Source organism: Helianthus annuus, chromosome 2, assembly GCF_002127325.2.
Source record: "Helianthus annuus cultivar XRQ/B chromosome 2, HanXRQr2.0-SUNRISE, whole genome shotgun sequence".
Classification (NCBI taxonomy): domain Eukaryota; kingdom Viridiplantae; phylum Streptophyta; class Magnoliopsida; order Asterales; family Asteraceae; genus Helianthus; species Helianthus annuus.
The window spans coordinates 12889005-12913449 of record NC_035434.2 but is presented as its reverse complement, the minus strand read 5'-3'; the positions used below and the strand labels follow the sequence as shown (position 1 = coordinate 12913449).

The 24445-nt window shown below is 36.3% G+C and overlaps 1 protein-coding gene across 2 annotated transcripts; it reads right to left on the bottom strand.

Moving 5' to 3' along the window:
• Positions 1 to 19924: 19924 nt before the first annotated feature.
• LOC110910580 (histone H3.v1) lies at positions 19925 to 22898 on the bottom strand. 2 transcript variants are annotated; one of them, XM_022155207.2, is made up of 3 exons: positions 22757 to 22898; positions 20516 to 20614; positions 19925 to 20444 (listed from the first exon to the last, which is right to left on the bottom strand). In XM_022155207.2, the coding sequence occupies exons 2-3, from the start codon at positions 20553 to 20555 to the stop codon at positions 20047 to 20049; spliced, it is 438 nt and encodes a 145-aa protein (XP_022010899.1). In that variant the 5' UTR covers positions 20556 to 20614; positions 22757 to 22898; the 3' UTR covers positions 19925 to 20046. The 2 variants fall into 2 exon arrangements, with proteins under 2 accessions (XP_022010899.1, XP_022010906.1); XM_022155214.2 differs by having other exon boundaries at positions 20516 to 20568; positions 22757 to 22879.
• Between the last annotated feature and the right edge of the window lie 1547 nt (positions 22899 to 24445).

The following is a 24445-nucleotide window of genomic DNA, read 5'->3' as shown; positions in this document are numbered from 1 at the left end:
GTTTTCCAACTTTCTTTCAACTCTTTTACTCTCAAAGTATTCAAAAACGGTGGAATCGGAGCTTATACCGACCTTCTACTCATTTTTAGTGTCGAGTTGGTCAAAGATCTGATTCCCAATGATGAAACAACCAATTTCGGGTTAAACAAGGAAAAAACGCCAAGAACGGCCAATTCTGACGGAACGGGGTGATTCTCGGCCGCTAGAACAAGTCGGTTTTGATGGAATTTCAATTGTTCAACACGTCACATCAACGTCCCGACCAAAACCGCCGAAAAACATGCAACAATTGTCGAAAACAGCTGGACGGGCCAGCCGATCGAACAACCCAACCGATCGGACAGGCGAGCCGATCGAACAGGCTGGCCGATCGGACGACCCAACCGATCGGACAGGCTAGCCGATCGGACAGCCCCTCCGAGCGAACATCCTATTCGATCGGACAGCCCATCCGAACGGGCCAGCCTTTGATCCGATTTTCGTTCAATTCCGCGTATTCCGTTATCAATTACCGCGCCATCAAACACTTATGTGATCAGTCTATAATCAGGGCATTCTCGGACCTAATCCCGCCAATCCAAACCAAATACTTACTGTGAGTATACTTGACCCTTTTTTTATCGAATTTTGGGTGTAACATACGTTCCTTATAAATCGAACTCGTCAACGAATCATTTAATCAGTCAATTTAACACTTATAAATAACTGTTTGCATAAATATACGTGATGCTAGTTACATATGTGCTATGACTTATACTTGTGACGTCCCACCACGACTAGTATAGTGCTATTGCGCCCGACGGGGTCTAGTTATACCATCGAAGAATCGAGCATCGAGGACTTAGCTGGTAGTATCAGTTTTGTGAGTACATATGTCGTATATTACGTCTATGCATGTGGAAATTTGCATCACTCTTAATCTATTATACTATTATATATCAAACCTGTATACTCGCCAATACTTTTGTATTGACAATATTTTTAACGTATGTTGCAGATTTAGTTGAAGTATTCATCAAATCAAGCTAGGAAGTCTAGAAACTCACCTAAAATTTAGGTTGTCGGATTTGAATTGTTCGAGAGGACAAGAAATCTGTGATGACTTATGTGATTGTATTATTTGTTAGTATGGGATAACGAATGTAATAAATATTATCGCAATATAGTTGTTATGGATTCTCTTGAGCAATCTAATTCGCCTAGTGCCGCGCCCAGATGATTCCGCCATCGGTTGGGGTGTGACAGGGAGAAACCCCACTGGAACACAACACCTTAACTGCAGCAGTGAAGTTACCATCACTCACTTTCCTGAGACATTGCTTGATGTTGGGGCTAACCTCCTCAGCTATCTCCCGTTGTGCCTCCCCCCCCCCCCACGCACGACCCCTTCTCCAGTATCGGCAAGGAGGGAATTGACCAAAACCTCAAAACCAGGGCCCTCCTTCCACATAGCTAAGGCCCGCAAAATACTATAACATTGCAAGGATTTTCGATTACCCGACCTTCACTCTTGCCTAGAAGACGGCTTAACCACCTTAAGGGTACAACGGGGTAAGAGCAAGAGTTTGACCCAACTTTCAACAGTCCCAGGGGAAGCTAATACTTTATGGATGGCACCTGTCAAAGCTTGTGCAAATGCCAAACGACAGCTTGGGGGATGCTCTTAACAGTTCGAATCGGAAGGGAGAAAACACGTTCAAGGAGATCGACATCTCCCATCACTCCCTGCGGGGTCCTAAGCTCAAAAACCATCACAGGATCTTGGGGCCTTGGGATCCCCACGACAAAATCCTCATCAGACCCGGATTTTCTAGAGAACGTGAAAACACCATCAGGATGATGACACCCCCTACTAAGGTCGCGTGATTATACATATACGGTTGTATACTAATTATGTATATAAGATTGCATAATTATGTACATATTTTGTGTTTTTTCATGCATAAGTTTGAGTGATTATATACCTAAGTTGCTTAATTATCCCCTATGTTCATACGTTTCATATGGAAATTCCATTTACGACCTTCCAATATATGTGTGTGGACAGGGCTCTTAGCTGTTAGATTTACTCATCGATAGATACTTTATAACCATGAAACTTAGTTAAATAAAAGCAACGGAAATTGTTACAATAAACTAATCCAATACAAAAGTAAACAATTCTCTTTAATAGAAAGGAGTAACATAGATGGGATGTCAATCGGCTAATGTGAGCCTTTGCCACGGGCCAACATTCAACCGGGTGTGCATGTTAAAAGCAATTGCAAAATGTAGCAAACATCAAACGAACAAACACGACAATGGTGGTTATGGTTGGTATGGCAGGGTTTCAAATTTGGCAATGGTGGTAATGGCTGGTGGGGTGGTGGTGGTGGTGGTGGTGCTGGTGCAGGTGCAGGTGGGGTGACTAGGGATGAAGAAGAATGTTTTTTTTATTAATATAAAATGATAAAGCCAAAAGACCAAAATACCCCTACTTATAAATGTAAAATTTCAAACATACCCCTCATTAAAAGGTGTTTTTTAACTAAGTTAGTCATTTGGATGAAAATGACAAAAAATGCCAAACGTGAGGGGCAAATAGTACAAAAATGTCATTTTAGATGAAAATGACAAACGTGCCCAAACCTCAGGGACAATTTTGACAATTAACTCTATCTATAAAGCAAACAACTTTATAAATCAAAGTTAAGACCATTGTATAAAAGGGGCGTTATTGTTGGGTTGTCAATAGTCAAGGGTCTATTAAAATCGAGAACAAGGGAAAAGTTGGAATAGAGTTGACGAAGATCAGAGTCAATTCTTGCTGCGTCTCCGTGAATCTATACGTTGACTTAATAAAAAAACTAAAATTGGTTGTTTTCTATTGGAAGGAGAATCCAAGCCCATAGTATTGATAAATTCAGTTTGGTTCTATGGAAACAAAGATGATGATAATACGAAACTTTATATTGGTCAAAGTATTTCTTATGATGGATATATATAGAATCAAGATAAAAGAGAAAATCACTTTGAGTTTTGAGAACTTAGAGAATCTGGTCTTTTCGTGCGAGTTTTGCCCTCATCTTTTAACACCTCTTGATTAAAATTTTTAGATTAATTGCCGTAAAAATAAATTTTGAAGTGTTGTTTTTCGGTCCGTTACAGCGGTTGTAAAAATAAAATGTAACACATCTGACCACCCAGTTACGTCGCACCAACACCAAAGACATCACAAATCCTCTCTACCATGTGTCACATCTTGCTAACCAATGTAAAACTGCTTGGTTGATCTTAGCCGCATTGATAGCTATCAGACTATAGCGATAACTATTCTTACAACATATTCTGTCATTAGTTCTCATACAATTTGCTTAATTGAACATACAATTTAGGGCTTTGTGATCAATTGAATATTGAATATTGAATATCATATACAAAGTGTAACTTAGATCTTGGCTTGGGTACGGATTTCAGTGAAGAAGTGTGGCCAGGGGCGGGAGGGGGTCAACAAGTGAGTACAACGCGGAGGGAGATGGGTTGGGTTATTTTTTTTCTAGCGAATCCCATAATTTTATTTTGACTTATTTTATTGTAAGGGTGAATTATCAATTTTCTGCTAGTAAGTCACCAAATATGTTATAAGTACGGCAAAAATATACATACAAAAGTTAATATACGGTCGTGATACCAAAAACAAGTGAAAAGAAGAAAACAAATATAGTATATACTTAATTTCTTTTATAGCGACACATACAAAGCTTCTCATTTATAGCATAAATAAGTCTTCGAAATTAATTAATTCCGTTTCCTTCTTATTTTGCCATTTTTTTATATTATGAGTTATTGCGTCCCTTGCTAAAATTCATTTTCACACGCTATGGAATTTTAGTCTACCCACTAAAGTCTTTGGGGTCAACTTCATAAAAAAAGCAAGTTTACATTTCTGTAAAGAAAAAGAAAATTACATGCTACATTTCTTTTTTAATATTAAATTTACATTTTAGAACTTATACATGTTTATTTATTTATTTATTTATTATTTATTTATTTATTATTTATTATTTATTTATTATTTATTAATTTTTTAAAGTAAATGAACAGTGTTCAAATTATATTATAAAAGATTAATTTATGATAATGATATTTTAATGTATAGAACTTATAATGATATTTTTATGTATTTATATAAGTTGAAATTTGATTTTTAGTGTTAACTTTTTAACAAAAGTCACATCTATGTTTATTTTTTTAACATTACAAGTTATTTGCCTATGACGTGTGGTGGTACGTTACCGCTTGCATTAGATTGGTATCAGTTCGGTTCGTTACAGTACCAGTACGATACATACACTTGTTATAAAAATCAACACATATTTTACATGACCAAAAACGATAAAAATGAACACCGAATTGTCACCGATATTGTTTGTATGACACCAATCGGTTCAGAGTGTCACAATACTGGTAATGTTATTCATTTATCGTCATAGAGAGGGTGGTATAAATGATTTTTTTTTTCAAAATTGAAAATCATAAAAATAAATGCATGTACCAGTATTGATGTTCGGTATGGTACGGTTGCACTACGATGTCAGTTTATCGTTAGAAAAAACAATATAAAGAAACTCTTGTACCGAAAATGATGTTTTTCAGTACGGTATGGTAGCGATTTACGATGTCAATTTACCGAAAGGGAAACAATTAAAAATAGATACTGGTACCGATACAGATGTTATTCAGTTGGTTTCAGTTCGGTTTCATATGATAGCGGCACATCCTTTGTTGTCAATAAAATTTATATCGCAATATTGAAAAAAGAAATAAATATAGAATGCAAACAAATCGAGTATTAACTGAACAACATAGGTATCAGTATTACTATTCGTTTTTATTGTTTTCGATCAATAAAAGGTCTTCCATTTCGATTACAGTAGGCCGTTTTGGTTACCAATACCGTAATAAAACGAATAGATACCGACCGAATTCCCGCCGCAAAGCACGGAGGAAATCTCACTAGTTACAATCTAAATGTAAAGTTACATATTAGGCTTAGGTTCATGAGGTTTGAATAATATTTATAGAGAGATACAAAACCATTTTGTGAATCTTTAGAGCATCATAACACCATACGGTGTGGGAGGGCATGAAGAATGGACGTGAAACGTCATATGGCAACCATGTCAGCATTGTGGCTTGGAGAAAAAAAGCACGGGGTGGGAAATGTGGTGGAAGAGGAAAAAAATAAAAAAAATAAGAGTTAAGTGCCATTTTAGTCCCTGTGATTTGGGTCATTTTGCCAGTTTTGTCCAAAGGTTTGAAACGTTGCCATTTTAGTCCAAATAGTTTCAAGTGTTGCCGTTTTAGTCCACTGGGTTAAATCCGTCCATTTTTTCTGTTAGCTAGAAGGGTAATTTGATCATTTTATATAGTCGAATTGCCCTTCTAGTCCACATAATTACATATAAAATGACCGAAATGCCTTTCTAGTTAACATAATAAAGGGATGGAGTTAACCCAGTGGACTAAAATGACAACATTTGAAACTATTTGGACTAAAATGGCAACGTTTCAAACCTTTGTACTAAACTAGCAAAATGACCCAAACCACAAGGACTAAAATGGGATTTAACTCAAAAAATAAAAATCAACCAATCAAAACAAACTTAAACTACACACACCAATCAAGAGCCTCCACCTTACCAACACAATTGCCCCAACGCCGGTGGAATTCCTCCTGCCCCTTCTCCCACGCCAACCACAACGCCGTCTACGGGGTGGTGTTCCGGTGTGATTGTAGCTTCCACACCACTTTTCCATGCCCACGCCGTATGGTCTAATGGTGGTGGGCAATGGACATGGAAGTCATGGATGTCGCATTAATAAGTATATATAACCTATTAAAATTTTATAAAATAAATTTTTTAACCTACACTAAAAACTTATAAGTCGAGTAAAAGATTTTCTGATAGTTTATAAATTTGTGTACATTTATATACACACTCGTATGCGTTTATATGTTTGTGAATAAAAAACGCTAATGGGTATTAACTTCAGTAGCGGACCCAGAAATTTTTTCCCGGGGGTGTGGAATATTTTCAAAGATTTTAGGCCCCTAGTTGTATAAAAATATCGGTTCATAGCGGGTCGGGTCAGACCATGTAAGACAAAAGAACATCAAACTAAAATTTATAAATCATCAAAAACACGTCAAACGTCATTACAAATTACAAACGTATTTAAAATTGTGCCCTACAGGGTTTTTTTTTTATTTTTTTATTTTTTGAAATATATACAAAATATCATTTAAAGATACTAAACACGCCATAAGTTCATTACATTCTTACTCATTGTTCCTAACACATATAATTTTGCTCCATAAGTTCATAAAACAACATTAAACTTTTATTTTGGAAAATAAATATACAAGACGGTGATTATGCGAAAAGATAAAAATCAGTGGATGATTGAGTGAAAAATATTTAAGTAAAGTATGACCACCGCGTTACAAATGAGTCAAAGTAACTATTTTAGAAGAAATATATTCGACGATAAAGTCTTGTTTACTCTTCTTCTATGTTTGAAGAAAACATATTTTCTAATATGGTATGAGTGATTGTCCACCATTTTTTGTTTATTAAGAAAAAATGGCCTTCACTATTTAGTGCCTTTGGTTTCTCAAAAAATATAAAAACATTTTTTAATATAGTCGGCAGGTATCCTACAGTGAGATTGTTTTAACATTCCTGTTAGTGGCGAAGCTTGAGATTTCTAACATTGGGCCGAAGTCATCGGATCTAAAAGTTTCTATAAAACCGGGGGGTCGAAAACGTATATAACCAAAAATTTCTATACGAAAACTACATATTCTCCACTACTAAGCGAAAAGTTCGGCGGGTTCGGCCGCCCTCTCCCGCCCCTTAAAAGCTTCGCCTGTCGAATCCTCAAATCACTGGTGACGTCTAAAGGATCTCGCTGACGTTGTAATGCCCCAGTCTTCGTCTTCTACAAAAAAGAAAACCGTTAGCCTCGTCACGGAGGGCCCCGGGAAGGGGATCCGTGACCAAGCTCCGGCTTGAGAATAAGTAAACTTGCCGGAGATAAAGGAGAAGCCAATTCCGACGAGTATGATCGCCGGAATATTCTCTGTGGTGTGGATACCGATAAGCTAGTTATTATGTCGGAATTTAATGAGAATGTATGATGGTCGGAGTAAATGAGAGCATTAAGTAAGAATTACCTTGTGTTGTGAACAGATGTTCACTTTCCTTATATAAAGGAGATAGCTTATCTCCCTTGGAAAATGGCACCGAGGCGATCTAACGGTATCTGGCTGCCTTTGGGGGACTCAGACATGTGTCTGAGCACCAACGGTAAGATCGTTAGCTTCATTTAATGAGGCCAGCTTGGTTGTACTGTGTCTCCGGCGATCTTTTCCCCTTATCAATCAAACATTTAATGTTCTGCAACACCTTTGGATCCCTTTCTCTATTTTTTCCACCTCATTCTACATATGTGAGGCCTTTAAGAGAAAAGCCTTGGCCTTGGGCCTTAACAGTTGGGCTCAAATGATAGAAGCCCAAGACGGGTCAAGTTGGGTAACCGGTTGGCCCGTCGTCATCGCCCATGATTCCTGTTGCATCATATGAATATATACTTGACACAATGGGCTAGTTTTCAATAGTAGAATAACACATGTTAATCAGATTTTTGTCTAAAACGTTCATCTACACTAAGGTCTGCGCGAGCTCTTCTTGGTGGAGACTTAACCCAACCGCTTCTAAGATCTTCTAAGGTCTGCAGAGGGTTAAACACTACCACTCACCGCCCACCACCACCACCACCACCACAGTTCACCACCACCGTCCATCACCACCACCACCACAGTTCACCACCACCGTCCATCACCCACCACCGTCCATTACCACCACCGTCCACCCACCACCGTTCATCACCACCACCACCCACCACCACCGTCTACCACCATCACCGTCTAGCACCACCACCACCCGCCACCGTCGTCTGTACACCACCACCAGTTTATTTTAGAAGTCTGCGTACGTTAAAAAACAAACAACCTTCTTGCAAACTGCAGAGGTTTGGTCCACATCTTCTTCTACAGATGTCGACAGATGTGGTCCGTAGACTGCAGACATTTTACCTCTTAAAAACAAACAGCGCCTAAGTCACATTATTATGCCTCTTCCTATCATTAAAGCATTTTGAGGTGTTTTCTCTAAACCTTATGTGTTCATTGCTTATATGCTATGGGGTGTACCGTTGTGGACCTTGGCATGGTCATACGTGGCCTTCAACCACGGCGTGGAACTCCAGGCTGCCATGGCGTGAACGGTTTGGCGTGAAAACGTTCACTCGCATGAAAGGCTGAAAGCAATATTTTTTAGATCAACATATTGATGCAGGAGCATCCATGGGAATCGTGACGTCTTTGTTTAGTGGGCTTATAATCCAGGAATTGATTCCTTAACTTGGTTGGGCTCAGGGAAAGGAGTTGGGCCTACTGGGATCCAGGTTGAAGAATGACTAGGAAAGGAGTTTGAAACAATAATATGCCTACATCCATATAAAAACAACAATAAACATATTCAACTTTCTCTCGAAGTTGTAATCTTCTCTCGACTTTAAATTATTTGAGAGTGATCATTGTTATCATATTAGCCTTCAAAAATGTCAAACCGAAATTACCGAAGAAGATGAGTTTTGCTCTGGTGGTCGGAATATCGTCGGAGAAGATGACTTTAATAAAACATGGTGTAAACATGTCAACGGAGGTAAAGCACATGGTGTAAATGTGATGTTTACTCTTTATATCTTTTTCTATTATCAGGGGCAAAAACGTCTTTTCATGTTGAGGGGGGACATTGATGCAACTGGCCAGACGAGGGGGGGGGGGTGGTAAGACAATAATATTTTGAAAATAGAGGGTAAGGGTGTCAGTCGCCCCTAACCAATAGGGGGGGGGGGTAAAATGGCAGTTTACTCTTTTTACCTTTGTTTTTGCTATTGGTGGGATTAGTATGATGATGAGGAAATATTTTTGCAGATTCTGTTGGGTGTTTGCTAAAACATATTTTGTTTGAAATTGTTGTGATTTGTTTTATCAGCGGATTCTAATTTTTTATATTTTTAATGCACATAGTCGTTACATCATAGCCACTAAACTCTACATTCATATGTAGTGACCTTTTTAGTGCTCAACTTGGTTTAAAAATTACTTAATACAAAAAAAAAAAAAAAAAAAAAAAAAAAAAAAAACCAAATCCATGTAATTCTTTGGAGCCAAATTTTCCAACTTGTTCGACTCGCAAGCAAATTAACAACTTTTTCTTGTGGAAAAAAAAAACCCCCTAATTTAGAAAGAGAAACTGGCTTCTAATAATCCCTAGTAGACGTCATTGACTATTGGCAGTCCCACTTTTTGTTTATTTCCACTGGTAGTCCCACCATTCAAATATTCTGCCTCCACTGGTCCTCGTTTCCAAATTACAAACTAATTTTAGGGTTTTTTATCAAAACGAGGATACAAGTCGATTAATGTAAAACTTACTTAGAAATGGTGCTTCAAATGACGAAAATGACGCTTCAATTCGAGGTAACTTTTACATCAATCGACTTGTATCCTCGTTTTGATTAGAAGCCTTAAAAGTCAGTTTGTAATTTGGAAAAAAACTAACTCCGTTAAGTTTTTTTAACTGAGAACCGGTGGATGCAAAATATTTGAAAGGTGAGACTCCCAGTACCCATAAACAAAAGTGGGTCTGTCAATGATCAATGACGTCTATTATCGATTATCAGAGGCCAATTTCCCATTTAGAAATTCACTTTAGATCAACGGTTGAGCCTCATAACAAGGTTTATAGACATACAAGAAGTGCATATATTGACATAAGCAATCAAGTTTCGTAACAACAAAATGTATATATATGCATGTTAAAGGGGTCTTAGACGACTGTTTTTCAGGTTTAAGTTAATAGTTTGATTTTGACGGTGTGATAGTTCAAGTTGTTTGGATCTCAAAGCAACTTTTCCTCGGCCCAACAAAAGCCCAATTTTCTTTCTCTTGCTTTCGGTCCACACGAACCGAATTAACCACCACTTTGGGCCTTTGGAACCACTGAAACTTGTTACCACCTAAAAGTAAGTTGTATGACTATATCAAATAACTCAACCCAAAAAATGTTCTTTTTGATTCATCATGAAAGTTTCTGATACTGATAGGAACTTGATAGAAATTGCATACTTAATAGTATATTGTAATTGTGAAGTAGGGTTAGTGTAATTACTACTTCTATAAATAAGGCATTAGTCATTATAGAAAGGAGGAAGAGAATTAGTTAGTTGTTAAGGCTCATTGCCATGTGCATGAGAATGGCATAGCCTTGGGACCACTTGTGGTTGTTATCTTTTTCTTGTAGATCCTTTTGGATCATCTTCATCATTTCCACCATTGTTATATGTTTTAAGCTTCGATTAGTATCAATTCATATCATTGGTCTGACCTGCCTCACATCTGCTCTCCATCAAATTCCAGTTTTTGCTTATCAGATAACAGATCTGGTCCCTATCTGATCTAAATCTGCTTTCTAATTTACGGTCTCTAAATCCAATTCCTCATATGTTTCTATTCCTTCAATATGCAATTCAATCATGGTGACTCAGTCATCCCTATTGGATACTCATGCACAGCAAATTAAGCAATTGCAATCTGATGTTACAGCGATAAAGGATTCTCTTAAAAAGCTGCATGATGATCGGTCTGAATCTAGAGAATTCCAGAAGTTCATTTTCAATTGGATGCACCATCAGGATTCGCGGTCTAATTCCATGTCGATTTCACATGTTCCAGCTTCCTCTTCAGGTTCTATTTCTCTACCTCCATCTCTAATCGAGCAATTGGAGGCAATCGTCTCCAGGTCTGAACGCTTGCGTGGCCATACGGTTTCATGTTTTTCAGGTTTGAATTCTACATCGCCAACTTCAATTGCTCAAGCTCCTTCTTCCCTTGTACAATTTACGAAAGTTGAATCACAAGTTGACGGCAATTCGATTGACCACGGCAGTTTGATTGAACGTGTGGTGGATCGCTCTTCAGATTCTTAGTTGCGATCGATGTCTCATGTGGCTCCGGTGATTGCGATCATCTCCGGATCTGACGAACAGTCGTCTGGTCAGGGACGTTTGATGTCGATTAGGGCTAATTGGGCTATATCTGATATTGTACAATGGAAATTGGGCTCTGAACCTATGATGGGTCACGATGTGGGGCTGAACTCAGTTGTGGATCTGGATTATACTGATCTGGGTCGTGGTGGGGGGCAGAAAATGATTGTGGGCCTGATTTTTTCTATTTTGAAATTGCATGAGACGGGAAAAGCTCCATTTGACAGGGGAAATGCTTCATTGTCTCACCGTCTTTTCAATGGAATGCGATTGACATTTTCGGCTACGTGGCACTTATAGGTCGTGCATGGGCAGCCTCGACCGCCAGAAGACTCATCGGAGGAGGTCTTTACGGAGATTCCGGGACACGTTTCTGATCAAAGTCTTGAGGACAAGACTTTTTTAAAGGGGGGAGTATTGATAGGAACTTGATAGAAATTGCATACTGTTATAAATACAGATATATTCCCTCCTAATTTACCTACTAAGTTATTAAGTTTCAGTTACACATTGACTACAACACTTGTATATATATATGTGGTTGATAAATGAAAGAATTGACACTTCTCATTTTACAGTTATTTCTCTCACGTTATCAGCACTTTGTCTCTCTACCCATTCTAATTTGTTGAAGATATTTCAAGTTTGGTTGCTGTTTTTCACCTCCATTTGAGATCTTTCATTTACAAATTCACCCATTCAGGTAACAACCATCGAAATCTCGTTTTTATTAGATAGATATATGCGATGTGGATAATAGTACAGAGCACAATAAAGGTTTTTTTTTAAATTGATAACAAAACAAAATGTCTACCAAGGAAATTGATTGAAAGATATATGTTTGTTTGTTTATAATACTCTGTGCTCTGTACATATTATTATCCTTTTTGATAGATATATATGCCATGTACATCAACAAAGATATTTTTTTGAATTGGTGTTAAAGATGTATCTGTTATGTAACTTAAAAAACGAGACAGTTGAGCCATAAAAACACAAAATACTGTTTTATACATGGAGTTCTAGAGAAAAGAAATAGAGTTTTAGATCTGAATTTAGAACTGAACTCAACTCATTACAAGATGAAATAGATGCTTTTATACAGTAGACATTAATGTATGATACTAGCCCCTTTAAGAGTGACCGAACTATCGACAATAATGAAACCCTTATCGGAGACTTTTCCCTGTTGATCGCCGGTCATGTTCCATTTTTATACCCCCATCGATCTCTGTTTTTTCGTTTTTCTGTTTCTCCGGATAGATTCCGGTAACCCGGTTGCCGTAACCCGATTATCATCAGCGAAACCGCGATTCGAGACTGTGTCATATAGAGCAAGATGATATTTTCTGTTTCTTTTAAACGCCGCCGTTGCCACTTTTCGTCAGACCGGAACTTTTCGTTAGACAGTCGGTTTGCTTTACCATCGCCATCGAATATGGCAAGAAACGGTTTATTGAAAGTTTTAAGTTTGTGAGACACATTTGTGAGAAACGGTTATTCATGTGCAGACATTTATTGAAGTTTTAAGTTACACATTTATCGAATATGGCAAGAAACGGTTTATTGAATATGGCATTAAATTGGACATTTATTGAAGTTTTAAGTTTTTTTTTGGAATTCATGTCGACAAGAAACGGTTTTTCATGTGCAGACGTTAAGTTTTGAAAGTGAATTTTACACTTTGCAACCTTTCTCTATTAAGTGTTATGCTCAAATAGTTATTTTTTTTAAAAGCTTATATCTTTTATAAATTCTATATTTTATGCATAACCTTAATGTGTTTGTTTTAAAACAATTTTCTTTCAAATAATTTTCAAGTCTACTTATAAATCTATATATTATTTGAAAACATGTAAATTTTCTTTTCAAATGGATATTGTATATACATGTAATTGCTGTGTTTTATAAATATCAAATATACGAGTTTGTTTTTCTTCTCTATTTTATAAACATACTTCAAGTTTAGAACATGCGCTTCTAGCAAAAGAGAACTCGAAGTTCTCATGCAATATTTATTTTATACACATGCTCGTTTTTTATTTTAAATACACAAATCTTTCCTTTGTAGCTAAAAATGTCGAACTTGTCAAATCTTAAATTCACTGCACTTGAAATCTCGTGCAACAACTACCCCTCTTGGGCTTTTGACACTAAAACTCATCTGGAAGCAATGAGTTTGGGGGAGACAATCATTGATGGGAATAAAACGTCCCTTCAAGAAAAAGCTAAAGCTATGGCATTCCTTCGCTTTCATCTTCATGAAGACCTAAAGAGGGAAAACAGTACTGTCGAGGACCCTCTCGAGTTATGGAAAAACATTCAAGAAAGATTTGACCACCTGAAGTTGGTCTTACTCTCTAAAACCCGCTACAAGTGGGTTCATTTAAGGCTACGAGATCATAAGACTGTTAGTGAGTACAACTCTGCCTTTCTTCGCATCACCTCTGAGCTTAAATTATGTGGTGAACAAATCACCGACAAAGACATGATTGAGCAAACGATCTCAACGTTCCATTTATCAAACATGCTCCTGGCGCAGCAGTACAGGGAACGTAATTTTATAAAATATTCTGAGCTAATATCATGTTTGTTGGTCGCGGAACAAAACAACAAACTCATACTACAAAATCATTAAATGCGTGTTACGTGATGATTTTTTTTAGACTATGTTTTTTTCCTTCTTCTTTGTTTGGTTTTTATTTCAACTCTCGTGGTATTTTATGTTTTGAACTATCTTTATGATTTCACTTAAAATCTTTGTGATATTTGATTCATATTTGTGTGATGTGATTTTTTTTTATCATACTCAAACAAGTAGTTCGTCATATTAATTTATTTTATTATTTCCAGAGGAAATATGTTTACAAGCTCGAATAAAGCTATTATTGGCGATGAATGTCTTGTAGATAGTGGTACTACAAACACTATTCTCAAACATAAGAAATTTTTCTCTGAGTTGTCTCCTGCAGAGACACTTGTTGGTACTATTTCTGGTGTATGTGATCTTATAGAAGGCTCTGGAAGAGCAAGCATCATATTACCATCGGGTACTAAACTAATTATAAATGATGCATTATATTCTAGTAAATCAAGACGAAATTTACTTAGTTTTAAAAGTATTCGACAAAATGGTTACCACCTCAAAACAACATCCGAAAATAATATTGAATACTTACAAATTACTTCAAATGAAAATGGCAAAGATACCATTGTAGAAAAGCTAAAAGCTTTATCCTCTGGATTATATTGTACTAATATTACTCCTATTGAATCATACATGGTGGTGAGTAACCATAAGGTACTAGATAAAGACACATTCACAATATGGCATGACCGACTAGGTCACCCTGGTAACATAATGATGAGGCGAATAATTAAAAGTGCAAATGGGCACCCTCTTAAGAATTTAAAAGTCTTGTTATCACAAGAATTATCATGTGCAGCATGCTCCCTCGGTAAACTCATTACTCGACCCTCACAAACTAAGTTGACACAAGAGAACCCCTCATTTTTGGAAAGAATCCAAGGGGACATCTGTGGGCCAATACATCCTCCTTGTGGTCCATTACGCTATTTCTTAGTCTTAATTGACGCCTCATCGCGATGGTCACACGTGAGTCTTTTAGCTACCCGAAATGTAGCGTTTTCCCGACTATTAGCACAAATCATACAGTTGAGAGCTCATTTCCCTGAAAATCCAATTAAAACCATACGAGTGGATAATGCAGGAGAATTCACATCCCAAGCTTTTAACGATTACTGTATGTCGATTGGGATAAAGGTTGAACATCCAGTAGCTCATGTTCATACACAAAATGGTTTAGCTGAATCATTAATTAAACGATTACAAATAATCGCTAGACCTCTCCTGATGAGATGCAAATTGCCATCTTCTGCATGGGGACATGCTATTTTACACGCTGCTGCACTAATCCGATTAAGACCAACTGCCGATCATGAATACTCCCCATTACAATTGGTCTCCGGAAGAGAACCAAATTTGTCCCACCTCAAAATATTTGGTTGTGCGGTATATGTACCAATATCGCCACCACAACGTACCATTATGGGACCACAAAGAAGACTGGGCATTTACATCGGTTTTAACTCCCCGTCTATTATTAAATATTTAGAACCATTAACGGGTGACATGTTTACAGCACGCTTTGCTGACTGTCAGTTTAATGAGACAGTATTCCCAGTCTTAGGGGGAGATAAGACTAAAGAAAGACTGGTAACACAAGAGTTAACATGGAATGCATCATCATTATCAAATCTTGACCCCCGAAGTGGTCAATGTGAATCTGAAGTCCAAAAGATTATACATTTACAAAGAATCGCAAATGAATTACCAGATGCATTCACAGACACAAATAGGGTGACAAAGTCACATATACCAGCATCAAATGCACCTGCTCGAATTGAAGTAATCCCAGAAGCGATTAACATACAAAGAAAACGTGGGAGACCAATAGGTTCCAAAGATAAAAACCCACGTAAGCGAAAAGAGCAGAATAAATCAGTTGGTGAAAATTTAGTAAATGAAACCATAGAAGAGGTAAATGTCCCAGAAGAGACAAATATAACTCCAGAGGAAAATGAAAATCCAGAAGACACACTGGTACCAAACGAAAACGAGATCTCTATCAATTATGTACAAAATAGTACAATATGGAACCGAAATGAAACACGTGTTAATGATATATTTGCATATGCTATAGCAACGGATGTAATAAATGAAAATGATTACATACCTAAAACTCTAGAAGAGTGCATGCACAGAGTTGATTGGCCAAAATGGCAAGAAGCCATAAAGGCTGAGTTGGGTTCGCTTGAAAAGCGAAATGTTTTCGGACCTGTAGTCCGAACACCCATAGACGTCAAACCAGTAGGTTATAAATGGGTGTTTGCTATAAAAAGAAATGAAAAAAAATGAGATTGTACGATACAAGGCACGTCTTGTAGCACAAGGGTTTTCCCAAATCCCGGGAGTTGATTATGAGGAAACGTATTCCCCTGTAGTGGATGCGATAACCCTTAGATTTCTAATTGGCCTTGCAATCTCAGAAGGACTTCAAATGAGACTTATGGATGTCGTCACTGCATACTTGTACGGGACACTAGAAAATGACATCTACATGAAAATCCCTAAAGGATTAAAAATGCCCGAAGCATTAAAATCGATACCTCGAGACATGTGTGCTATAAAGCTAAAAAGATCTTTGTATGGTCTTAAACAATCTGGTCGTATGTGGTACAATCGGCTCAGTGAATATCTTGAAAAAGAAGGATACAAGTCTGATATAATCAGTCCATGTGTTTTTATAAAAAGATCACTCTCAAAATTCACTATAATAGCAGTCTACGTGGATGATATAAACATCATTGGAGCTCCAGAAGAGATAGAAAAAACTGCTAATATATTAAAGAGAGAATTCGAGATGAAAGACCTTGGCACAACAAAATTATGTCTCGGCCTGCAGTTCGAGCATCTGCGCAACGGTACTTTCATACATCAGTCAAACTACATCCAGAAGATGTTAGTACGTTTTAATATGGACAAAGCTCATCCGTTTAGCATACCCATGGTTGTCCGACCGCTAGATCCTCAAAAGGATCCTTTCCGCCCTCAAGAAGAAGGCGAAGAAGTACTTGGTCCAGAAGTACCATACTTAAGCGCGATCGGTGCTCTTATGTATCTTGCAAATAACACGAGACCCGATATTGCATTCTCGGTACATGTACTAGCAAGATATAGTTCAAACCCAACACGTAGACACTGGAATGGAATAAAACACATATTCCGATATATTTGCGGGACACAAGACTTAGGTCTTTTCTACCAGAAAGATCAAATGTCCCAGCTTGTTGGGTATGCTGATGCTGGATATCTATCAGATCCACACAAAGCAAAATCTCAAACAGGTTATGTATTCACATATGGTGGCACAACAATTTCTTGGAAGTCAACTAAGCAAACACTTACAGCAACGTCATCAAATCATGCCGAACTAATTGCACTATATGAAGCTGGTCGAGAATGCGTGTGGTTGAGATCAATGATTACTCACATACAAGAAGCATGTGGATTAGAACAGATCAAGAAGGAGCCGACAATTATTTATGAAGACAATGCTGCTTGCATAGCTCAGATCAAAGAAGGTTACATCAAGGGTGATCGAACAAAGCACATTTCACCAAAATTCTTCTCAACATATGACTTGCAGAAAGAAGGGGAAATTGATGTTTGCCAAATCAAGTCAAGTGAAAATTTAGCTGACCTATTTACAAAATCTTTACCAAGAAACAGTTTCGAGCAACTATCACACAAGATCGGTCTCCGTAGATTGAAAGATGTTTGTTGAATTCAGGGGGAGAATTATACACACTGTACTCTTTTTCCCTTAACTAAGTTTTGTCCCATTGGGTTTTCTTAGTAAGGTTTTTAATGAGGCAGTACAACTGATCCAGTAGTATCAGTTTATTATATAGGTCCTGAAGTATCTATTTAATATCATCCCGAAGTATGTTATTAACTGTGTATAATAAAATAATATATATCTGAGGGGGAGTGTTATAAATACAGATATATTCCCTCCTAATTTACCTACTAAGTTATTAAGTTTCAGTTACACATTGACTACAACACTTGTATATATATATGTGGTTGATAAATGAAAGAATTGACACTTCTCATTTTACAGTTATTTCTCTCACATACTTAATAGTATATTGTAATTGTGAAGAGAGGGGGGGGGGGGGAGTTAGTGTAATTACTACTTCTATAAATAAGGCATTAGTCATTATAGAAAGGAGGAAGAGAATTAGTTAGTTGTTAAGGCTCATTGCCATGTGCATGAGAAGGGCATGGCCCTGGGACCACTTGTGGTTGTTATCTTTTTCTTGTAGATCCTTTTGGATCATCTTCATCATTTCCACCATTGTTATATTAAACTAAAGTTTCTGATACTGTGACGCGAACTAGCTGGTGATTAAAATTGGGGCGAGCACGAGTCGGGTTGCTTCAGTTACAAGCCAAAACCAAATCTACAGCAATGGGTAGCAATCTTGATGGCTTGGCAGGTTGAAATTTAAAATCCCGAATACGATTCTTATATTTATTCGTGACAAATGTATCAACCCTAATAATGACACATTTAAAACCATGTAACGTAACCTAAGGTTGTAATGGGTTGTACTAAAGTTGTAAACAAGTGGTAAATGGGTTGAGAGGATGATAAACGGGTTGTAAACTGAACACATGAATTATATATTCTATTTTTTTTGTAATTCTAATAAAAATGGGTTGACATGTTTAGGTTTAGTACAAACTAGATACGGCCCGTTTTATAAACAAGTTAGACAAGTCAACCCAAAACAGGACTGGCAATTTGTTTTTCCTTTTTCAGGATAAGATGGTTCGGTTAATCATCAATTAACCACTGGTTCTAGGTTCGTTTAATTAGTAACCTTATCAAAATTGGGATCCCATTGAGCAAGGACTGAGACCCGGATAGGAGTATGACCCTCGAATCACCGGTTCAAATAAAACGGTAAAATAAAAGATAGATCTACGGTTCGTTTGGATACAGATACACCACCAAAACCAACAGTAGGGCTACGAATCACTCCCGAAGATACAGAAATCACCACTCCGGTTATAAATCGGGTCTAAGAACACCACTCAATATGCCACAATTGAGCTAGCATAGACACAATTAATTCAACTCAAAATCTATTGAGATAAATTAATCAAAGAGAAAATTCTCATACTTAAAACACACTGCCTTTCATTCATTTTTGGTGAATACATATATGAACAAAAAGATAGAAACCTACCATACCCACGTATACTAATTATGGACCTAAAGTACTAGCTAGTATGCAGGAAGTACAACTAAGAAAGCATGCAAATGAAACTAAAAAAAACAAAGTGCTAACTGTTTTAAATGAACATGTGAACGTGGGGTTTTCCATATGCATGATAATTTTAACCTCCATAAAGTATAATGGGGCTCCATTTTGCTCCAACCGTAACCCATGGTCATTGGCCCACCCGTTTCGAATGACCCAAACCCGCTGCTATCAGACCCTCTATGAACCAAATTAGCTTTATATACAACCTCCTCGAGACCCTAATTTTGACGCACATGTTCATGAAACGCCATGTCAGGCGAGCGTTTTAAAACCGCTGATTGCCTGATTATCATAACCTCTTTAAATAAACAGGTACATACACCCTTAACTTTGAACTAACTTGCTAGGCAATAGGAATTGTTCGGGTGCACAAGCACTTAAACGTCATTAATATCATAACAAGTAAACTACTTCTGATCATCTATTTGATATTGCATCATAAATCACTACGGATTTCGATCTACTATAGTATAGGTTTATATCGATCACATAATTTAAATATTCAGTTGAAGAAATTCCTATAACACAATGCATTCCCCATCGCTAATATATCATTCTAACCACATCTATAAGGATCTTCGATAATCAATCCTCTCTATTATGATCGTTATCCGATCTGCTCTTTACTATAACTTAATCAAGCTTAATGCGTTTCTTTTGTTTACAGGATCACACGTTTGAGTCAGTGATCGAATATCCACATCCAAACTAACAATTCCTAGAACGAGATACCTAATTCAGCTTATACGATTTCGAATTTTCCCTAATTTTCTGCATTTCAAAACCTAACCGCCATTGTTGCTATTTCTAGGCCTCTCTTGCGTTTACTCTGAGATTATCAAACTGCCCTTAACTTAAAGGCTTCAATCAAGTGAAGCAAGTCAACAAAAAGCTGTATGGTATTTTTTTATTATGACCAAAATGCACCAAAAATACAGTCAATAAATGAGACAGATAATGTTTAACTTACGAAGATGGCGATTGTCTAATAGCTGCAAGCTGATCCATCCAGCGATGATCCTGAGCCGCCCAATCCGGAGGCAATCCTCGGAAGGATATCCCCCGCATGGCCTCCATGACTCTGGTCGTATTCTCCTGCGTCAAAGGAGCACTCCGACGCCTTTCATCCTCTCTAAACGCCCTCTGCATCGCCTCTCTCCTCATCCTTTCCTCCTCTTCTTCTTTTTCTTCTTCCTCGTCCTCTTCCTTGCTCAGATCCAGATAACTGATTCCGTTCTCTACGTGCCTCTCCTCGTTATCTGAAGAATCTTCTTCTTCGTCCTCGATGGCGCCATTAGATAGTGGCTCGTAGTATTCCGGTGATTCCTCGGGGATGCTGTCAGTGTCGCTTCCACCGGCGTTCTCTACATCAAATCAAATCAAACTACCGGATACGATTATAGAGATCGATTTTTAAATCATGATTTTCTGTTACCTTCGCTGAAATTGATATCGGAATTGGACACCGCGTTCATCTTCGATCGTTCACCGGGAAAATCAAAGGGAGTGCTCAAATCCAAGCCTCTATGATTTACTGTGAGTGTATAAGAAAGAGAGAAAAAATAATAAAATAAGTGTTTGTGAGTTTTATAATTAAAATATGTCTGGCATTTGCATATTTAAACAACTTTAAGCTACTTATCCTGTCTTAAAAAGTGTGAAACGTTTAGGTCTCAAAAGCCGAGGCGCGAGCTTCATGTACACGAGACGTTGCTCTATGTATGTACAACCAGAGATTAATTTGACATAGCTTCTTAATTTGCTACGGATTTCGATCTACTAGAGTATATGTTCAAATCAATCACAGAATTAAAATATTCAGCTGAAAACATTCCTACAACACAATGCAGTCCTCATCGCCAATATATCATTTTAAGGGGTAGGCTAAATACACTCCTTCTTTTACTGTTCACACTCCCTTTCTTAAAAAATATAGTTTTAAAGTTGTCAAATTTTACCCTTATAAAAATTCTTTATTTATAATTCTATACATAAATAATTGACGCATTCAACCCATACAAAATTTTGGATGAGACTTTGATTATATGATTTATTTAAAATGTTTAAAAATTTGGATAAGACTTGAATATATAACTTATTCTTTTTTTATGAGACTTCGTTTTAATAATTTGGATAAGACTGATTATATGATTTATTTAAAATGTTTAAAAATTTGGATAAGACTTGAATATATAACTTATTATTTTTTTGTGAGACTTCGTTTTCTAATTTTCGATCAATTTGGACGTATCTTTTTCAGTTGCTATTCCAAGCGTCGTTAACATATCCAACCTAATCAATCAATATTGACCGAAAGCCCGCTGCGAAGTACGTGTGATCTCACTACTTATTTTATTTTATAAACAAACTTTATTCACTCAAAACTGAAATTGAGTGTTATTCTTGGAATTTATATCCTTCAGGATATGAATCGAAGTAGAAGAGCATTCACGTATCCGTAGTCGGTTTCATGATGTCACGAGCCTTCAGTACGTCCTCTATCACCATCTTCTTCCTCAACGAATCCACTCAAATTTCAGGTATATTCACACACATACAATAATCATTTTGAACTCTACATGCTAATTTTCGCTATCGTGATTAATTACTTCACTATAAATTCAACACTGTTACATGTGTTCTATTGTTCTCATGTGCATTTTGGATACAAAGTCAATCTGCATAAAATTTTGGATAAGTTTTGGTTATATAATATAGTTATCTTTTTTAAATTGTTTAAAAACTTAAAGTAGACACGATTTTATAAAAAGTACAAAATAAAAGGTTCGATTTTATTTATTTGAAAACCTCAAGGGGGGAGTGTAACCAGTAAAAATTAAAGAAAGAGGAGTGCATTTAGCAACACCCATCATTTTAACCACATCTATAAGGATATTCAATCTACTGGATTACATATTAAATCAATCCTCCCTATAATGATCGTTATTGGATCCGCTCTTTACAATAACTTAATCAAGTTTACAGTGTGTTCTACTTACCGGATCACATGTTTGAGTTAATCATCGTATATCTAATCCAAACTAACAATTCCTAGAACAAGACGCCTAATTCAACTTGAATTTAGAACTGTGATCTTCAATCTACTGGAACTTAAGTCTAATCAATGACATATTTCATGAACTAATCTTAAAATTTAGAACTAGGATCTTCAATTTACTGAAGTTTAAGTCAAATCAATGATATATTTCAGAGACGATACTTAAATTCAGAACTATGATCTTCAATTTACTAGAGTTTTAACTCAAATCAATGACAGAATTCAGATATAAAGCTTGAATTTAGAACTGTGATCTTCAATTTACTAGAATTTAAGTCAAATTAATGACAGATTTCAGAAATAAAGCTTAAATTAAGAACTATGATCTTCAATCTACTGGAATTTAAGTCAGATCAATGACATATTTAAAAAATACAGCTAAAATTTAGAATTAGGATCTTCAAATTACAGATTTCACAAATTAAGGTCAGATCAATGACAGATTTTAGAGATAAATCTTCAATTCACTAGTGTTAGGTCAAATCAATGACAGATTTCAGTAATATATCTTAAATTTAAACCGGTAACTTCAGTTTACTGAAATTTAGGCAAGATCAATTACAGATTATTAGTAATACATATGCGAATTGATGATGAAGAAGAAGAAGTAACAAGTACCTTGACGCAATCGGTTGATGAATTCAATAGCAAATCGTCAAATCCTCTGTACGATTTCGAAATTTCCCCAATTTTCTCTGTTTCAAACCTTAACCACCATTGTTGCTCTTTTTGGGCCTGTTTTGCTTTTGGGCTCTGTGACTGGATCAAACAACGAGTCGTTTATGGGCCTATCATGATTTTAGTATGTGTTTTTTTTAACGGCAAACAGAATCAATCCCGAGCACGTTCGGGGCACCCACTGGATCAAATGGAGTACTCCAAGAGTAACCCGAGTCCACCATCAATTCCAGGGAAAACCCGGTAACCCGCCCGTCTGTAGACACGATGGTGAAATTACCTGGTAAAACCCGTTTGTCTCAAGGATTGAACCCAGGTTTTCATGGGTCTCATATCATTGTCCACCAGTGCCTCACTCTGCACCAAGTGGGACCGAAGGTTGATATTCGGTCATCATTCAAAAGAAATTAAATTGAAAATGGACCGAATCCGATTATAGCGAAACCGAATTACATGTTCAGGTTTTAGTTCGGTTTAAACTTAAACCGAATTAGGTAATTGGTTTTCGATTTTAGAAAACTCAATTTGGTTAAAAGTTAAAACCAAGGAACCCTAATTACATGTATAGGGTTTGGGTTTTCGTTTTTATTACCCATTAAACTTGTAGCATGTTACAAGATTAAGGAACCTGGAATTCAAACTGATGAGCAACAATCTAACATGTTAAAATTAATTTTTTTTTCAATTTTTTTTTTGAGTTTTTCATAAATACATGTAGAAACTTTTTTTAATAAAAAAAAAATCAAAACTAAGGAAATTTAAAAAAATGCTTGATATAACACTTAAAAAGGCTTAAAAAATTAGAAAAATGATTTTTTTTTATTTGTTTGAACGACTTCTACATCTTTATTATATGCAAAAGCTTCAAAAATGATTTTGAACAAAATATAATTTTTAACATTTTAAATTGAATTTTTATGATATATATTTAGCATGTTAAATGCAAGGTTCCCGGTTCCTCATTTTTTGGTATTCTCCATTGAACCTCATACTATTGCTTTATATGTGATATATATAATTAGTTTTAAATACAAATTTACATATATAGTTTAAATATCTGTATATGTTGCGTTGTATGTGAGATATATGACATTTAAATAAGTGTACATAAAATTTTCTTTTCCATTATATTTTATCAGCACTATGTAGAGGTGTAAAAAACGGTTTACTATAATCGTAACCGGTTTGTAATTGTTAACACAGAAACCAATTTAGGTTATTAGTTAACCGTAGGTTAGAAAACGATTTGGAGATTTAGAACAAGAACCGGTTATTAACCGGTTTTTTAAACTAAAATAACGATTAACCGGTTATTCCATCTTTTAGAAACTTTTTAAACCAATTTTTGAATATTTTGTATACTATTTTGCGCTCATAAGACTTTTTTTAAACCATTTATTATTTAAGTTTTTTTTTACAATAAAACAGTTTAATTATATATAAAAAATAGTTATTAATAATCGATTATAGGTTAACCGGTTCTAAAATAACCTAACCAGTTACATAGGTCCTGATTTTCAATCCCCCGAACCAATTATTGGCGTAACCAATTTTGACCAAGTCAACCAATAACCAGTTCGGTTAATAACCAGTGTGAAAAAAGCCGATAAACCTCTATTACTATGTAAT

Excerpts from the sequence above, each read along its gene's own strand:
- LOC110910580 (XM_022155207.2), bottom strand. The coding sequence starts at position 20,555 with ATGAACGCGGTGTCCAATTCCGATATCAATTTCAGCGAAG. Across the intron at positions 20,445-20,515 it reads CGATATCAATTTCAGCGAAG|AGAACGCCGGTGGAAGCGAC; the intron begins GTAACAGAAAAT and ends GATTTGATGTAG.